This window comes from Panulirus ornatus, chromosome 42, assembly GCF_036320965.1.
Source record: "Panulirus ornatus isolate Po-2019 chromosome 42, ASM3632096v1, whole genome shotgun sequence".
Lineage (NCBI taxonomy): Eukaryota > Metazoa > Arthropoda > Malacostraca > Decapoda > Palinuridae > Panulirus > Panulirus ornatus.
The window spans coordinates 13,513,222-13,532,958 of record NC_092265.1 but is presented as its reverse complement, the minus strand read 5'-3'; the positions used below and the strand labels follow the sequence as shown (position 1 = coordinate 13,532,958).

Genomic DNA, 19,737 nt, shown 5'->3' with positions numbered 1-19,737 from the left:
AACCAGAGCATATGAAGCAGCCAAGGAAAACCATGAATGTCTGCAGGGCCTAGCTGTGGACAGGGTGCTGTGGTTTCAATACATTACATGAGTTATTGTAGATAGGGTGCTGTGGTTTCAATACATGACAGCTAGATATTGGATGTGAACGAAGATCAAGCAAGATAAATTTCTGTAATAATTTCTATATGTAAGATGAAGTCTAAACTACAATGAAATATTTCTATAACCCTAACGTATTCCTGGGTAGAGCTAGAAAAAAAATTAAGCAAACATGGATATATCGTTCTGCCGGTATCAACTAACTCAAAACCTATCAAACCCTAACATAACTGTACGTCGAGGGTTCACGTAGGATGTGATCTCTACCGATCCTGGACCCGGACCCTAGACGAATGGGATGTCGGTCCCGGAACCAACAGGATCCTAAGACATTCAACTGTTACAGCCATAACCTACTTTATTTCCTCACCTAACGTCTCTAGCAATCCTTCGCGTTTAATTCATCGGTTGTTGTTTGTTTTTTTTCAGTAAGAATACCACCACCTTATGATAAACTTCCACGTGTTGTTCTACCTACACCTGTTGGCCTGACTCGTCTTGTTTATTTATATTTGAATAACGAGCGGCTGGCCGGTTCAGGCACCTCGAGCCTAATAACTTTTTTTTCCTCATCGTCAAGGCTGCGTCAACTGCTTGTTTCACTCCCACTGTTATATTAATGGCAATAGATTCTATACATGATCAAAAAGTAATTCCACTGCCTACAGAGTACCATTAAGGATAAAATTATTACTTATTACCTATCATTACTTATTACTCTGTGGCATTCAGTCTGATTCTCATCACAGTAAATAAGTCTGTTACATACATGGTATACACTCCTTGATTTTCAGATCTTTTTCATTTATCATTTGTCCATTTGCATGTATATATTACTTCTATTCTTCCATTTCCTTTGATCAACATTCCTGTCCTTTCTGCGGTACTATCGGGACTGTTTCATCGTCTCATTTGATGTTTTCCGATTCTTGATTTGACCATATTCTTTCTTTTTCCCCTCTCTTCCCTTGGTCTATCCTCTCTGATGCACACCCTAATAAACTCGCGAAGGTAATGATCAAACTCTCAAAAGCAAATGTGGTACGTTAATACCTCAGTGTATTAGAGAGTTTAGCATTTTTTGAGTTATCTCGTGTGGAAATAAATCTTTAATATTGACCAGTCTCAAAAATTGAATATGGCTGTTGTTCAATCATTATGAGACCGTAACCATATTTGAATAAATTTACATCTGACAACGTGAAACACTCGATGAAAACAATCAAGGGAGATGTGCAAGAAGAAGCAAATAAATATATATTTTTTAGATATATAGATAATTTTATACTTATGTCAAAAGAATGGTGAAAATAAGTTTCTCCGTTGGTCACTAATGTAAATCACTGAAGCACGCAATTATGCAAACACACCTCCGGTATATATTTTTCTGTTGAGGAACTGAAAACGATTTGAAATAATTGTCCAAAATTTATAAATCGTTTTTTATATATATGTATATATATATACTGTAATGCTCATGGAGACGGAAGAATGAATGCCTTCCCTTGGTTAAGTTGGTTATGCTACTAACCATCACTAGTAATCACCTTTTAAGTCTTGATTATGGGCATCAATTCTCCTCCCCTAACATTAGAACTGAGCTTGACATTTCTCTACCCTAAATCTAGAAGTCTTTCAATCGACCTTCCTTCTTTCATCATCCATTCCTAATTGACTCGAATCCAGCCTTCCTGGGTATGGGGCCAACTACTCATGAACCGGTCTTTCTTATTAAGATTATTTTCATGGTTTACTTGGGAATGAGGGAGGGAGGGGTTAATCCTCACGAGCCAAACTCGAGTAAAATCGTAATTTCTGACCAGAAAACAAATGTAGAAATTACATAGTAAACATACTTATTAAGCGTGGAAAACAGTGTATCACGTGTATGGGAATAGCGTCGCATAGATATTACGCTTGTTCTTACACAATTCACTTGTTTTTCATTATTCTTCTTGAGAAATAGTGAGCGTATATGTTTGTAAATGTTGAACAATTATTTGTGAAATGAGAGCCATTGCTATGAAACAAGGTCAAGCGATAACAGTTGTATAGAAAAAAAAATATATTATATATATATATATATATATATATATATATATATATATATATATATATATATATATTTTTTTTTTTTTTTTTTTTTTTATACTTTGTCGCTGTCTCCCGCGTTTGCGAGGTAGCGCAAGGAAACAGACGAAAGAAATGGCCCAACCCTCCCCATACACTTGTACATACACACGTCCACACACGCAAATATACATACCTACACAGCTTTCCATGGTTTACCCCGGACGCTTCACATGCCTTGATTCAATCCACTGACAGCACGTCAACCCCTGTATACCACATCGCTCCAATTCACTCTATTCCTTGCCCTCCTTTCACCCTCCTGCATGTTCAGGCCCCGATCACACAAAATCCTTTTCACTCCATCTTTCCACCTCCAATTTGGTCTCCCTCTTCTCCTCGTTCCCTCCACCTCCGACACATATATCCTCTTGGTCAATCTTTCCTCACTCATTCTCTCCATGTGCCCAAACCATTTCAAAACACCCTCTTCTGCTCTCTCAACCACGCTCTTTTTATTTCCACACATCTCTCTTACCCTTACGTTACTTACTCGATCAAACCACCTCACACCACACATTGTCCTCAAACATCTCATTTCCAGCACATCCATCCTCCTGCGCACAACTCTATCCATAGCCCACGCCTCGCAACCATACAACATTGTTGGAACTACTATTCCTTCAAACATACCCATTTTTGCTTTCCGGGATAATGTTCTCGACTTCCACACATTTTTCAAGGCTCCCAAAATTTTCGCCCCCTCCCCCACCCTATGATCCACTTCCGCTTCCATGGTTCCATCCGCTGACAGATCCACTCCCAGATATCTAAAACACTTCACTTCCTCCAGTTTTTCTCCATTCAAACTCACCTCCCAATTGACTTGACCCTCAACCCTACTGTACCTAATAACCTTGCTCTTATTCACATTTACTCTTAACTTTCTTCTTCCACACACTTTACCAAACTCAGTCACCAGCTTCTGCAGTTTCTCACATGAATCCGCCACCAGTGCTGTATCATCAGCGAACAACAACTGACTCACTTCCCAAGCTCTCTCATCCCCAACAGACTTCATACTTGCCCCTCTTTCCAAGACTCTTGCATTTACCTCCCTAACAACCCCATCCATAAACAAATTAAACAACCATGGAGACATCACACACCCCTGCCGCAAACCTACATTCACTGAGAACCAATCACTTTCCTCTCTTCCTACACGTACACATGCCTTACATCCTCGATAAAAACTTTTCACTGCTTCTAACAACTTGCCTCCCACACCATATATTCTTAATACCTTCCACAGAGCATCTCTATCAACTCTATCATATATATATATATATATCTGCTCATTATGGGGGACCCTGCAGCTGGAAGCATCGTATCGCTCGAATACATTTCGATGGCATCATTTAGCAGTTTAATGGTTTTAATTATTTTTTCGCTCAAAATCTTCTTCACTGCATCTTTCCACCTCCAATTTGGTCTCCCACTTCTTGTTCCCTCCACCTCTGACACATATGTCGTCTTTGTCAACCTTTTCACACTCATTTTCTCCATATGTCCAAACCATTACAATATGCCCTCTTCTGCTTTCTCAACCATACTCTTTATTACCACACATCTCACCCTTTCATTCTTTACTTGATCAAACCACCTCACAATACTCTTTGTCCTTAAACATTTCATTTCCAACACATCCACCCTACTCAGCCCAACCCTATCTATAGCCCAGGCCTCACAACCATTTAATACTGTTGGAACCCTTCCTTCAAACATACTCATTTTTGCTCTTTAAGGTAACATTCTCTCTTTCCACACATTCTTCATCACTCCCAGAACTTTTGCCCCGCCCAACACCCTATGACTCATTTTCACTTCCATTGTTCCATTTGCTGCAAAGTCCACTCCCAGATATCTAAAACAATTCACTTCCTCCAATTTTTCTCTATTCAAACTTACATCCCAGCTAACTTGTTCCTCAACCCTACTGAACCTAATAACCTTGCTCTTATTCCCATTTACTTTCAACTTTTTCCTTTCACACACTTTTCCAAACTCAGTCACCAACTTCTGCAGTTTCTTACTTGAATAAGCCACCAGTTATGTATCATCGGCGAATAACACCTGACTCTTCCCAGGCCCTCTCATCCCCAGTAGACTGCATACTCACCACATTCTCCAAACATAAAATCTTAAGTTTGCTTAACTTGGCAGCACTCCTGGCCATTTGATATACAGTTCTTGGTCTTCACATTCACACTGCTATTTTAGTGTACAACCTGCCACACTGGGATGTTATAATCTGGATATATTTCATTATGGGTCTGTAACAAACTCCACAATCACTTTCCTCCAATTGTACAAAATTGGCCTGGCAAGACTGGAGATTCTTTGCATCTGATCAGGGCTGCAAAATTGTAAAGTTGGCATTTTAAGAGGCCAAACAGTTCAAGAATTTAGCCTTTTCCATGGTTGATCCATAATCATTTAAAATTGGCCTTTTCTCAAATAATTTTTTTTTTATTTGCCTGTTTAATGCTCCATTTAGCCATTTCTTGAAAAGGTTCTCAGTTAAATAGAAATAGCAAAATCTGATGCTTAAACTTCATATTTGATAAGACAGCTGGTCTCCTGCATGTTAAATGATAAAAGGAGGCTAAAATCTATGGTCAAATCCCTAATGACACTTATCAAGTTTTGGGTTAGAGTCAGGTCAAAAACTCTAAGGAGCCAGCCGAGTATGCATCGTGATACCTTGTTACTTGAGATACTGATACATTGTCAGAAAGGCTATCCTTCAATGTAACCTGTATAAACCAAAATTCAAAAACAGGACAGCAGTGAAAATATCGGATTCAGTTACATGCATTTGTACTCATGTTCACTCTAGGGGTAATGTTGTCAAGACTTTTCCCACTCATATGCTACCAATACTCAACACCCATGAGTATGAGACTAGTGTTCAATCCAAGGTAATTTATGATGTATTGGAATACAGTAAAGTGGTCAGGGAACATGGTTGTGGATAAGAGTCTCTTGTTTCAGCACAGCATAATTTATGATGCATTGGGATACAGTAAAGTGGTCAGGGGACACGGTTGTGGATAAGAGTCTCTTGTTTCAGCTCAGCATACATGACAGGGAGAAAGGGGCTGTGAATGAATGAGGTCATTACTTCATCTGCTCCTGGTGTTAACTTGGTATGTAGAAAAAGGTGAATAAGTATGGAAGAAAAATATTTGAGAGAGCTGAGGGGAGCAAGTACGAACAAATGTCTGTGATAATAAGCTATCGTTTTGGAGGTTAAATAGAGAAAAAAAGCAAGAGTAAATGGATAATCAGGGAAGGGGGCAAACTGGAAAGAAGTAAGAAGCAAAGAAGAGGTGAAGACATGGTGGAGTAAGTATTTTGAATGACAGTTGAATGTGCTTGATGACAGGTGTTAGATATGGGGTATTTGGGTAAGGTAAGTATGCGAAGTGAATCACAAAGATAAGATAAAATGTGGCAAGGCAGTTAAAATGGATGGCACTTCAGATGAAATTCTTAAAAAGAATAAAGGTGACTGTGTTGTTGATTGATTAGGTAGGATTTTTGATGTATTTATGGATTATGGTCAGGTGCCTGAGGTTTGGCAAAATACCTGAACAGTAATGTAATGACACTGTATAAAGGCATGGGAAATAGAGATGAATGTTAAAATTACAGAGGTATAAGTTTATCACTATACTTGGTAAATAGTATGGGAGAATGGGGATTGAGAAGGTGGTGGCATGTAAAGAGCATCAAATTGAGGAGGAACATTTGTGGTTTCAGGAGTGGTTTTCGTTAAAGAATGTGTAAGAAAAATACTTAGGAGAAACATACGGGTTTGTATGTGGCATTCATAAATCTGAAGAAAGAATAGCATAGGGTTCATAGAGATACTTTGTGGAAGGTGTTAAAATATATTGTGTGGGAGGAAAGCTATTAGAAACAGTGAGTTGTGTGCTTGTGTGTGTAAGTAGAAAGAGAAGAGGTGAGTGGTTCCAAGGGAAGCTGGGTGTATGATGTTACCATGGCTGTTTAATCTGTTTAGGATAGGGTGGTGAGGGAAGTGAATGTAAGAGTTTTGGGAAGAGTTATAGTAGGTCTGCAGGGGTGGGGTAGCTTTAGGGGATAAAAAAGTTACTTGTTTGCTGATGACATGGTGAAAGTGAAGTATTGAAGATACATGGGAGCTGACATGGCACCAAAAGGAATCATGGGAGCTGAAGTGAAGCAAGTGATAGGGCAAAGGTCCTGAGAGCAAGAAGGAATGTACGTAAATAGAGGCCACTATCTGGGAGGGCAAAGATGGATGTGTTTGAGGGTATAGTCATCCCAGTGGTGTTGCATGGATGTAAGGAATGGGATGTACATAAGAATGTATGGAACAAGGTAACTGTGTTCCAAATGACATGTCTGAGAACAATATGTGGTGTGAGGAGAGCTGATTCTATAAGAAATGTTAAGGTAAGAGTTATGATGAGTATGGTTGAAATAGCTGAAGAGGGTATGCTGAAATGGATTGAACCTATGGAGAGAATGAATGAGGAGAGGCTGACAAAGATGATATTTGTGTTGGAAGCAAAGGGGACAAAGAGAAGGGGAAGATCAAACCCGAGATGAAATGATAAAGTGGAAAAGGTTCTGAGTGCTCAGAGCCTAAATATGAAGGAAAAAGCATGGCATGTGCACAGGATAAGAGTGAATTTGAGCAATGTAGTATATATGGGTTGACTAGCTGTCAACATAATGAACTAGGGTATAAGAAGTGGCTGGTGGAAATGGTGGAAAGGTCTGTGTCGCCTGGTTGTGGGTTGAGGGTTGCAATTTCAGTGCATTAAATATGATAGCTACAGAATGGATGAGTAAATGAGGCCATTTCTTCATCAGTTCCCGGTGCTACCTCGCTAATGTAAGAAACAGTGAACAAGTGCAACAAAAAGAAATATAGATAAAAGTGTAAAACTGTATTGAAATATTAATCAATTACACTCCAACAGTATTTTGTAGAACGAATTATAACAGAAACATAAAGCTAATTTGGTTGCTTGTCTATGTGAAAATGAAAGGAAAGTATAGAACTGAATATATTAAAGTTTCATTTCTAAATAAATGAACTACCTTTCATACTCTTTGAAAACCTGTCATATAAAGCTTGCCTAAGAACAATCAATGTATTTACATTAGAATAGACTATCTATATATAATTATCCCAGGACCAATTTCTTGAAAGAGTCCTAGTGTTACCCAGGTCTTATCTGAAGATCAGCAGCTCAAATCTGTGCTACTTCCAGTAGCAGGGAAATGCAGACTCCATATAATGTTTTTCAATATTTTTGTGAAGGTCAATGTCAATATCTCACTGAATTTTGGTCAATGTCAATATCTCACTGAATTTCAATGGAAGGAATCATAATTCCTAGAATTCTGTTTACCATCATTTTCACACTTGAGGTTCACCTGGATTGCAATGACTTTTGGTTGTATGTCTTTTTACATAATCATTACTAATCTGTATATCAGTTAATGTACACTTTTTCAGCACAAGACCAAAAAGTATACATGGATGAAAAATGATGGAAGAAAATAGCAAAAGAGTTTGATTGACCATGACCATGTGGTGGTGGATGTGCTGTGCTAGATGCTAGAGTTGTGAGAGGATTCTTTGGAGGATTTCACAGTTCTTGTTGGGGTCCACTGGGGATCACAGAAAAGTGGAGGTACTGTGTAAGGAAGAATTGAGAGGTAAAAGTGTTGGCAAATAAGGTGAATTAGAAGAAAGTACAGTAAATACAGGGATGCAGTTGTGTGTGAATGAGGTGTTTAAAATGTTTTGAGAAAGACTGCTAAAGGTAGCAGAACTAGTAATTTGATACACAGTTATGAGATAGAGGGATAAAAAGGGAAATTCATGGTGGACGGATGAGATTAGAAACGCTGTCGAAGAAAAGAAAAAGGCATATGATAGAATGCTTGAAAGGACTATACCTACAGAAGTTCAGCAAAGGAGGAGGGAAGAATATAAGATGTGTAAGTCGAATGGTAAGAAGCTGATAGAGAAAAGCAAAAAAAAAAAAAAGAGTATGTGAAGATTTTAGAAGAAAGTTGAGTGAAAAGTTTAAGGAAAATATGAATTGTACTGGAAGGAATTGAAAAGGAAAGAGGCAGGTGTATGAGTGGAAATGTTAATGAGAAGGAAGGAAGAGTTGTTGAATTAGAAGGAGGAAGTGACAGGATGATGGAAATAGTATTCTGAAGAACTGATGAATGTGGGAGAAGGTAAGGCAGCAGCTGTTAATGCATGGGTATGGAGAATAGGAAGATGATACAAGTACAAGGGCCTATGGCAAAAAGGGAGGTAAAAAGGGCAATAATAAGGCTGAAGGGAAGAAAGGCACCTGTAGTGGATGGACTTACAGATTAAATGCTGAAATATGTGAAAGTGTGAGAGACTGGAGACATTTGATTTCAAAATTTGCATGGAAACAGAAAATTGTGCCTGAGGAATGGATGATAACTATCATTGTTCCTTTATTCAAAGGAAAAGGTGCTAAGGATGTATGCAACAATTACAGGGGAATAAGTCTGTTAAGTATACCATGAAAAGTGTATGCAAGGGTGTTGACTGATATGGTGATGGAAGTGATTGAATGCAGAGTAAATGAGGAGCAAGGGGGCTTTGGGAAAGGCAAGGAATGTGTGGATCAGATTTTTGTGGTGAAAATGACTATGGAAAAAATCCTAGTGGAAGGTAAGAAGGGGTATGAAGCTTTTATAGATCTGGAGAGAATGTATGACAATCACGTGGAATGCTTTACGGGATGTGTTAAGGATATATGGGGTAGGGAGACTACTGTTGGATAGTGTGAAAGCCTTCTATAGAGGAGCAAATGTATGAGTAAGAGTGGTTGGAGAGTCAAGGGTAAGCTTCATTATACATGTGGGTGTGAGGCAGGGCTGTGTGATGTCACTGGCTTTTTAACATGTATGTGGATGGAGAGATAAATGAGATGAAACTAAAACTTGTGAAAGGGGGTGCCAAGATGGAGTGTGTCATCGAGGTATAGCGGCTAATGACGAGCCTTGTTGTTTGCTGAGAGTGAAGAGACTTGCAGAATTTTGTAAGTGTCTTTTATGATATGTGTAAGCATAGGCAATTGAAGGTAAATGTGAGTAAAAGTAAGGTAATGGTGTTTGAAAGGAAACAGAATGTGTACACTTTGCAAAACCCTACACAGTGAAAGAAAAAAGCATACGAAACTGTTTTACTGATAAGGGGGAGAAAGACTGGAAGAGGTGATAGAATTTAAGTATTTAGGAGCTTTCTTGTATAAATTTGGTGATATGGAAGGAGAAATAAGAGAAACAGCAGTACAAGGTAGAAGAGTCACTGGGTCCCTTAACAGAATAAGGAAGAGTAGAGGTATATGTTAGTCAAGAAAGGATTATGGAACAGCATAGTCCTCCCAGCCCTAACCTATGCAGCCAAAACATGGACATGGGATGAATCAAAGGGGTCAAGAATCCAGGCTGAGGAAATGAGCTATTTGAGAAGAGCATGTGGTGTGGTATGACTAGATGGAATGAAGAAAGATATGAGTGGGTGTATAAGAGATGTGGTATGCAGGAAATGCAAAGGGAATGAATTGTCGAGTAGCAGAGTGGGTGAAACGTAATACTTTGAGGTGGTTTGGGCACATGGAAAGAATGCAAGATGGGAAGTTTACAAGGAGAATGTATGATAGTACTATTAAAGGGCTGGAGTGAGAGGAAGTCCACATGTGACCTGGGGAAATAAGAGTGGAAGAGTACAAGAGGGAGAGACGTGGTGGAAGAATGAATGGAATGGTGTATGCAAGGTAGGCATGTAAGTACAGGATGAGACTCTTTTGATGTGGTGACCTCCTTGATGGAAGTTCCTGGAAGGAATGGACATCATAGAAATAGAATAGAATGGTTACTGTCAGCAAAAACACCAATCAATATAAAACTGATGGTTCTTAAATTATCTAATGATTACCATGAGTTGGCGTGAAACTCAGATAAATACATGATTATAGGTACATACTTCGTCTGTCTGTTTCAAAAGCCATAATGTTCTCTTGATCCAGATTTTCTACTTTATAAGTACTATCTATTCATCTATATCTCTGATGCCTGTTCCAATTGGAACTCCCTCAAAGGGGTGGCCATGGCAACAGTCTCCATAAATGAAGAACTCCAGCGCTGCTTCTTAGCCTTTACTGCCTCACCCCTAACAGGCCACTGGCATAGGGCAAGTCTAATGGTGTTTGCAGAAGTTCCTACCTCATGTTCCTAATGACTACTTCTATCTAATGCTCCTACCTACTACTTCTGCCAAATGTTCCTACCTAATGCTCCTGCCTAAATGTTCCTACCTGTTACTTCTATCTACTACTCCTACCTTTTTGCCAAAAGGCAGGGCTGGCATAGTGTTCTCCACAGGAAAATCTAGAGTTACAAAGAATGAGCTCCGTGAGTTAAGTGTTGTCAAGTGTTACATATGACAAGAAGAGATTGTATGTTTATGGACAGAATGCCAGTAATCCACATGTTAGTGAGGCAGAAAGAAAAGACAGCTACCTGGGTCAGAGGAGTGACCTGGGGCAGAGGAGTACAACTTGACAACCACTCAGGTTCTGGCTCACCGAGCAGATGTCATTAACCCTTCTGATACCCAGGCAGGTATTATTAGTAATGTAACTCCCTGGTCATTGGCTGCCTACTAACTGATATGACTTTGTAATGATTAAATAAAAATATATACAACCAAGAAAGTCATTAGAATCCAGGTGGACCCCATGTGTGCTGATGAGGGTTAATGAAACTGGAAATAAACATTATTTTTCTGAAGAAAATTTATCCATTTTCTATTCAACCTATATCTACAATTTCCCAATACCTCTTCTTTACTACAAAACAGTTAAACCTACGATCGTAATCACATCACTTACACATCTTTTCTTGATATAAATTGAACACAATTAATCAAGAGAGGTACAAGCTTGAAATTGAACTTCAAGTCTCCCATTAGGATATTCTGAGACACTGAAATCCATCACTCTTTGCTGATTATCAAGTGATCCAGGTGCTTAAAATTACAGGAAATCTTCATTCTATACCGTTCTTTATTATAATCAGTAAAGTCTGTCAGAGTTTTACATTTTTGCTGTAAGTCCTAAGAAAGCTCAAAACCTGAGCCAGATGTTATAGCATAGAGAAGTTTCTCTTTTAGTGTGAGTTCATTTCTATATTCAGGGAGCTTTAAGAGGTTCATGCAAGTGGAAGCAGTAGGAAGGCGATCCTCTGAACCTGAAGGCTGGATACAGAAGGCTGGTTGAAGCTCCTGAATAGAGTAAAATAATCAACATTAGCAAAATCATCCATATATTCAGTTCAATTTCTTCATTATTAATCCATTTTGTGCAAGTAGTTTAATTCTTTAGTGGACATGACATATAACAGAGATGAAGTGTAAGGCGATGAGAAAAGGAGTAATAAGACAGAAAGTGCAGACAGAGGGAAAACAGAACAAAATCAGTTGACACTATACATAAACAGGAGATGGTGACAGCATTATCAACCAGGAATTCCTAAAATAGAACAAGGTATGTGAGGTGTATGTGAGGGAGGCATGTAAAGACAGGATAGTTGGAGATACTTTTGCTGTGGCCACCCCCTTGATGGGAGTTGCCTAAGAAAATGATCATCAGAGATACATAGAGATAGATAGATAAACAGGACAAGATATTTGAAATTCTTGTCATGTTTGCCATGTAAATAAAAGAAAAGGAAAAGATACTGATCTGAGAAGTGAAGAACAGAAATTCTGGTCAAGGACACCATCAGCTATCAGATCATGAGCTAGTAGACTACCTTAATCCAAGATAAGCAAAGGTTGACTCGAGTGGTGGAGCAGAACATGTAATGCCATGTTTGTTATCCTATGATGTCATAGTGTCTGGGCAGCTCACTGAAAAGGTTGTCCTTATGGATGAGCATCACCTGACCTGATACACACTATGATAGATATGATAAGAATTCTCATGGATCCTCCTCATATTTGTTGGGTAACAGAAGGAAAACAACCCATGGGTAAAGGCTCTCTTTGATAGTGCAGAAGACCTCACTCCTACATGAAAAATGTTCATGTGCATAGTTTTGTGGCAATCCACAAGTTTGCTTTAATCATTATTTTATTCTAAAAAGCTGCAAATTGTGATTAATAACCCAGAGAAAAATTATATCCTCTTTCTACACACATAACAGATTTGATGAAGTACACCAACATAACTACATTAATCAAACTTATTATGATTACTATAAGTTTACATCTGCCACATGCCAGGTTTCACCAACAGTGTCGAGAGAATTTTGGCCAAAACTGTACATTAGGCAAGAGCCTCTGCAAATACTGTGCTTGAGTTGCCATTCACCAGTGGCCTGTTAAGGGTGGGAGCACTCAAGACTTAAGAAATGGTACTGGAGCTCATTAGTCATGGAAACTACTGCTGTAGCCACCCCCTTGTGGGAGTTTCAGGTGGGAACAGGCATCAGAAATATAGATAGATAGATGGATGGACAGATTTTTGTCACAAAGAAATATGTTAACATAAGGTTTCATAAATAATATCTATTATCTAGTAACGGAGTAACAGCTCCAGCAAATACAACATAATATGAGGGGATGTAGATTTTGTATAGGCCTCCTTGCTATCTGTGCCACAGAGACTGAAAAAAGTAAGGATAAAATTTAGGCTGTACCATCTGGTAACAATGCATGGGATGCCACTTACAGCAAAAATGATGGTATATTTTGCCTCGAGGCTGAGCAGGGCAGTTCAAGAATTCTAAATGAACATGCCCTAGTTACTCTGAACAGAAAATTATGAAAAAAATACTGAGATGTCTATGACCTTACTGCAATGAATGGTTTAAAGAGATTCAACTCTAACAATAATAACATGAATGGCACAACTGTGAATGATTTGAGAAATGAACAGCTTTACACATGCCAAATATGAAGATTATCACAAAAAAGGCAAAAACTGTATTCTTGTCTTTGAAATCTATCAATTTCCTTGTCAAGTGGAATCTTGATAAACTATGCACTACAACTGGAGAATCAAAATCATCTAAAAGACAAATTACCTTAAATCCCAAGAGTGGAGGACGAGAACAGCTGGTAACAAATTTAAGAAGCTGACGTTTTTGTGTTTCATCAAACCCCCGAAGAACTTGCCAAAAGACTTGTATGGTCGGGTGCTCTGCACTATATGTTCCTGATGACAATAAAATGCAAAGCAATACAGTATTATAAAATATTCAAAGATCCATTTTTCAACTCAAAAAGCTCTTCAACCTAAAGTCTGTAAAAAGAGAATATAGTTACTGAAATCCGCAAAACTTCAAAATAATGAAATCCTGGAAGCTTCCAGCAACTCACATTTTCAAAGATCATCAAGCAGCTTGAAAAATCTCCAAACAAATGTGACATCCACTAAAATACTCTATTTATGATGATTCTGTGATATACACAAAACATGAACTAATTCGCTGGATCTGAGGTCATTAAAAGTTACTAATGATTGATGAGCCACGAGTGATTCTTTTCAGTCTTCTCATCATGAAGGACTTATAAAAATGATGATGTTCACATATGAAAGTGTTATGCACAAGACAATGATGATAAGTAAATGAAAGTGAGACTGAAATTGTGTGGATGAGGTGAAATCTGGTTTGCTGGATGCTGTAGATGTTTCCATGTCAGATGTGGGAGTTCTGATGACTTTTATCAATGATATATCTGTAACTTAAATGCAAGAGTAAGAATGTGGCAATTGATGGTTTAACTGGGGGGTATGGGGTACTCAGATGAACAGCTTGTAGGGTTGTGTGCTGGAAAAGGTCTGGTGATTGGGAATATTTGGTCTAAAAAGAGGGACGATACATAAGTACAGCATCTGCAAAAAGCCTTGTCTGTCCCCCTTATATTTTCAAAGACAAAGCATAGCTAAAATTTATTGCAGGTACAAGCATATAATGCTCCTAGGGTGAAATCATCATATATATATGGATGCTGAGACCAGTGTTTCTAATGGTGTATCAGCATGCCTCAGGCTATCTTGAAGGAACAATGTTCTTTCTATATTCGTCCAAGCTGCCACTTCATTTTGGGAATTTTACTTTTGGGTACTATATTTCTTCTATTTGTGCTTCTAGCATAAAAATGGTATGCTCTTTCCTTTCTAAAAAGGAGAAAACCCAGAAAACCCAGTTTCTCATCTGAAAACTAAAAAATGTAGGTACATCAGATTGGTAGGTGCACTGAACCCTCAGAGCACATGATAAGGCAGCTGCTTCCGGTAAAAGCTCATCAGTGCCTCACCTTATTTAGGAGATCAAGACCCTATGGACCCAAAACATGCACCTAAAATACTTCAGGAACCTTGCCAATTTGATGCCCAAACATCTGCATATGGTAATCAAGGCCAAAGGAGACATGACAAATTACTATAATGTATGTGTGACTGAAAATCTTTGGGATGGCAGACAAAGTTTTTTGTGAACACTATATACATGAGAGAGTAGGGAAAATGGTCTGAGGAAATTATTGGATTATGTACTTTTTGATAGGCATGCCAAAGAGAGACTCTTGGATATGAATGTGTTTGAGAAAGGCAGCAGGTGGAAAGTACGACAACTACATGATGGAGATAAGGGTGAAGATTTGAAGGAGGGAAAGAGGGAATGATATGAGTGAGATGTAGGCAGTAGATGGTAGGGAGCCACTGACCAGAGAGGTATGTTAATGGTACTACCCACCTGGATACTGGGAAGGCTAAGGTTGGCTGAGTAATGAGCCAGCACTTCAGTGGTTGTAAAGATGCATTCCTATGACCCAGGTGGGTGTCTTTCCTTTTTTGCCTCACCCAAACGTGGGCTGCTGGCATTTTTCCCACAATCACACAATCTCTCCCTGTCACACTTAACACATGACAACACTTACTTCACACAACTCTTTCTTCATTATACACAATTTTCTAGCAGTGAGCACTATGCATGGGCCCCTGCCTTTTGGCAAAATGGGAGGAGCAATAGACAAAAGTAGTTGGTAGGAACATCTTACAGGAGCATTAGGCAAAAGTAGTAGGTTGGAACATTAGGCAGGAACATTAGGAAGACACATTGGGTAAAAGTAGTCAGAAAGAATATTATTTACAGAGCATCTGAAAACACTGCACTAGCGTTGCCCTCTGCCAGAGGCCTGTTATGGGTAAGACACTGATGGATAAGAAGTGGCAGTGAAGTTCATTAGTTATGAACACTCTTTTGCTGTGGCCATCTTGAGGAAGTTCCTGAAGGGTGTGGGCATCAAAGATACAGATAGACAGCTGTGAGAGAGAAGAAAGAGGTGAAAGTAAGTGAGCTTGGAAAAGGGATGTGTGGACAGAAATACCAGGAGGGATTGGGTATATAATGGAGAAAGATGAGTGGATGAAGCAAATGAGGAATGTGAGATATTCAGGGAAACAGTGTTGGCATGTGCAAGAGAAAAGTGTGGTATAAAGACGGTGGGAGGTGGGCAGGTGAGAGAGGGCAGTAAGTGGTAAGATGAAGTAAAGTTGTTTGTGAAAAAAGAAAAGAAAGGGGTATGTCCATAACTTACATGGAAGGAGTGAAAATAGTTGGACATGAGGAAATGGCATGAGAACAAAAGGAAGGTGCTGGGGTTGAAAAAGAGGGCAAATGAAAGTTGGGGAAAACAATTATGATTATCACTAAACTTTAGGGAGAATGAATAAGATGTTTTAGAAGAAGTTAATAATGTGAGAAATACAAGAGAATGGGAAAGGGGCAAATGGGGAAGTGGTAATAGGTAGTGATGAGATACGGAGATGGAGAAAGTATTTTGAACGACTGGTGAATGTGTTGGATGATAGGGTGGCAGATGAAGGATGTCTGGGTTGGGGAGGTGTGCAAATTGGGAGAATCACAGAAAGTGGTTTCATGAAGAAAGAAGAGGTGGTAAGAGCCTTGCATGAGATGAAATGTGGCACGGCAGCTGGAGTGGATGGTAATGAAATTTCTTAAGAAAGGGATGACTGTGCAGTTGATTGGTTGGTATATACAGATCATATTGAGGTGCCTGAGGAATGGTGAAGGGCATGTATACTGTCACTATATAAAGGCAAGAGGAAAAAAGTGAGTGTTTTAACTACAAAGGTATAAGTGTGCTGTATGTACACTGTATGGGAGAGTGAGGACTCAGAAGGTCAAAGCACATAGAAGGCATCAGACTAGAGAGGAACAATGTTATTCCAGGACTGGTAGAAGATATGTGGATCAGGTGTTTGCTCTGAAGAATGTGTGAGAAAAAAATTGAGAAAAAGAAGGCCCTGAATGTGATATTTATGGATCTGAAAAAAGCACATGACAGGGATGATAGTGACGCTTTGTGGAAAGTGTTACGAGTATGTGCTGTGGGATGAAAGCTACCAGAAGCAATGAGAAGTTTTTATCGAGAGTGTAAAGCATGTGCATGGAAAGCGAGGAGAGTGAATGGTTACAGGTGAAGTCTGTTCAGTGGCAGGAGTGTGTGATGTCACCATGGCTGTTTAATTTGTCTATGGATGAGGTGGTGCGGGAGGTAAATACAATGATCTTGGAGAGATGCATGAGTTTGCAGTATGTAGGTGATGACGGGGTCCGGGAAGTGGGTCGGTTGTTGTTTGCTGATGAAACAGCCCTAGTGGCAGATTCAAGAGAGGAACTGCAGAAGCTGGCGAGCGAGTTAAAGAGTGTGAAAGGAGGAAGTTGACAGTAAATGTGAATAAAAGTAAAGCTATTAGTCTTTGCAGGACCGAGGGAAAGTTACTTGGGATGTGATTTTGAATGGAGAAAATTTGGAAGTGAAAGTGTTTAGGATAACTGTGAGAGGACATGGTAGCAAATGGAACAATGGAAACAGAAATAAGTCATAGGGTGGGTGAGGAGGTGAAGCTCTTGGAGCACCAAGGAATGTGTGGAAAGAGAGGTCATCATCTGGGAGGGTAAAAATGGGTGTGTTGGTAGGTAGCAGATTTCCAAAAATATAATATGTATGCAAGTCATGGCCACAGATAAGGATGTGATGCGGAGGGTGGAGGAGTTGGAAATGAAATAGAAGAGGACAATATGTGGTATGAGGTGGTTTGATTGAGTAAGTAACAAAAGAATAAGAGAGAGGTATGGTAATATGAAGTGTGGTTGATGGAGCTGAAGAGGGAGAGCTGAAATGGTTTAGAAATGCAGAGAATGAGTGAGGAGAGGTTGACTACCTAATTCATCTATACCTCTGATGCCTTATCCCACCAAGATGTCCCTCAATGAGAAGGCCATGCCCACTCTCTCTCCATAACTAGTGAACTCCAGTGCCACTTCTAAGCCTTTAGTGTCTCTTGCTTAATAAGCCACTGCCAGAGGGCAACTCTAGCGCAGCGTTTGCAGAGGCTCCTACCTAATGTTGAGAAAGAGGATATATGTGCTGGAGGTGTAGGGGAAAAGGGGAAGGGGATGAAATTATAGATGGAAGGATGGAGTGGAAAATATTTTGTGGTTGGGGCCTGAACATGCAAGAGGGTTAAAAGATGTGCACAGGATAGAGCGAATTGGAAAGATGTGGTATACAGGGGGAAAAAGACTGTTTATGGACTGAACAAGAGCATGTGAAGTGGTAGGGGGAACCAAGTAAAGGTATGTCGGGCCTGACTGAGGATAAGCAGCTGTGGTTTTGATGCAATGCACATGACAGCTTGAGAATAAATGTGAGTGAATGTGGCCTGTCTTCCTCTGCTCCTGGTGCCACCTCACTAATGCAGGAAAAGGCAGACAAGTATGAAAAAGGATAAAGAAAATCTGTAAGATCTATGTTAGTAATCATCCCTGGAGACAAGACAAAGAATACTATCCATCTATCTCCTGTGTGTCACAGACTGCACAGTGGGCAGAAAAAGGTTAACTGGGAACCATGCCCTGTGTTAAGATACATATTCTCAGAGTAGGAACAGAAGAGAGAGCAAAGCATGATTTTTTCTTTGTAGGCCTAATTCCTGATGTATCTTGCTATGATGGAAAATGCAAATATATACAATAAAGATTAAAGGATTTATATTCATATGTGACAGTGATACATGCAATAACGTCATACACTGGCACAGAAGTTCAGGATGCTTTGTGAAGACAATACGAAATACAGACTAGTCAGTAGAACAAAGGGAGAAGCTCTTTGTAATGAAAGACAAGAGTGAAATGGTAAGAAGTGGAGTAGGAAAGGAAGCATTGCACCCCCCTCCACAAACCCTAATCTAGAGCCCATGCCTTGCATCCATATAATATTGTTGGGACTACTATTCCTTTAAACATGCCCATTTTTGCCCTCCCAGATAACAATTTTCTCTTTCCACACATTCGTCACTGCACACAGAACCTTCACCCCTTCCCCACCCTATGACTCACTTCTGCTTCCATGGTTCAATTCACTTCCATGTCCACTCCCTGATATCTAAAACACTTTGTTTCCTCCAACTTTTCTCCATTCAAACTCATGCCCCAACTAATCTGTCCCTCAAACCTGTTGAACTTAATAACTTTGCTTTTATTCACATTCATTCTGAACTATTTTCACACAATCTTCCAAACTCAGTCATCAACTTCTGCAGTTTCTCAATCAAATCTGCCACTGACACTGTATCATCAGGAAACAACAGGTGACTCACTTCCAAGGACCTCTGATCCCCTACAGACTGCATACTCACCCCTCTCTCCGAGACCCTTGCATCCACCTTTCTCGCAGCCCCATCCATAAACAAAATGAACAACCATGGTACATCAAACACCCCTACTGAGGACCAACCTTCATTTGGAAACGTTCACTCTCCTCTCTTCCTACTCTTAGTCAAGTCTTACACCCTTGATAAAAACTTCTCAGTGTTTCTAGCAGTTTTCCTCCCACACTTTATATTCTATAGACCTTCCACAAAGCATCTCTATCAACCCTACAATATGCATTCTCCAGATCCATAAATGCCACACAATTGCATTTGGTTTTCCAAGTAGTTCTAACATTCATTAAAGCAAACACCTGATCACACATCCTTTATTACTTCTGAAACCACACTGCTCCTCCCCAGTCTGATGTTCCTACATGCCTTCACGCTCTCTATCAATACAATACAATACCATACAATATCAATATCCCATACAATTTACCCAGTATACTCAACATAATTAAACCTCTGCAGTTTGAACACTCACTTCTGACCCCCTTGCCTTCATACAATGGTACCATATATGCATTTTACCAATCCTCAGGCACATCACCATGATCCATACATACAATAAAAATCCTCATCAACCAATCAACAACACAGTCACCTTCTTAATAAATTCAACTGCAATACCAACCAATCCAGCTGCCTTGCTGCATTTCATCTTCCACAGGCAGGGCTTTCACCACCTATTCTCTCT

At 39.5% G+C, this 19,737-nt stretch overlaps 2 protein-coding genes across 4 annotated transcripts in view; both read right to left on the bottom strand.

Annotated features, from left to right (window-relative positions):
- LOC139761926 (lymphokine-activated killer T-cell-originated protein kinase) overlaps nt 1-689 on the bottom strand; it is a 39,886-nt gene extending 39,197 nt beyond the window's left edge. The window contains exon 1 of one of the 3 annotated variants that reach the window (XM_071686584.1): nt 577-689. The gene's annotated coding sequence lies outside the window, so the exon portion shown is untranslated. Of the gene's footprint in view, nt 1-472 lie in introns of all 3 variants that reach the window. The other 2 variants (XM_071686583.1, XM_071686585.1) reach the window with 2 other exon arrangements.
- Nucleotides 690-11,339: 10,650 nt separating this feature from the next.
- LOC139761923 (ubiquitin-protein ligase E3C) overlaps nt 11,340-19,737 on the bottom strand; it is a 79,829-nt gene continuing 71,431 nt past the window's right edge. The window contains exons 19-20 of the mRNA XM_071686575.1: nt 13,381-13,511; nt 11,340-11,575 (exon numbers count right to left, since the gene is read on the bottom strand). Of these exons, the coding sequence (XP_071542676.1) occupies nt 11,408-11,575; nt 13,381-13,511 (299 nt within the window). The 3' untranslated portion in view covers nt 11,340-11,407. The remainder of the gene's footprint in view (nt 11,576-13,380; nt 13,512-19,737) is intronic.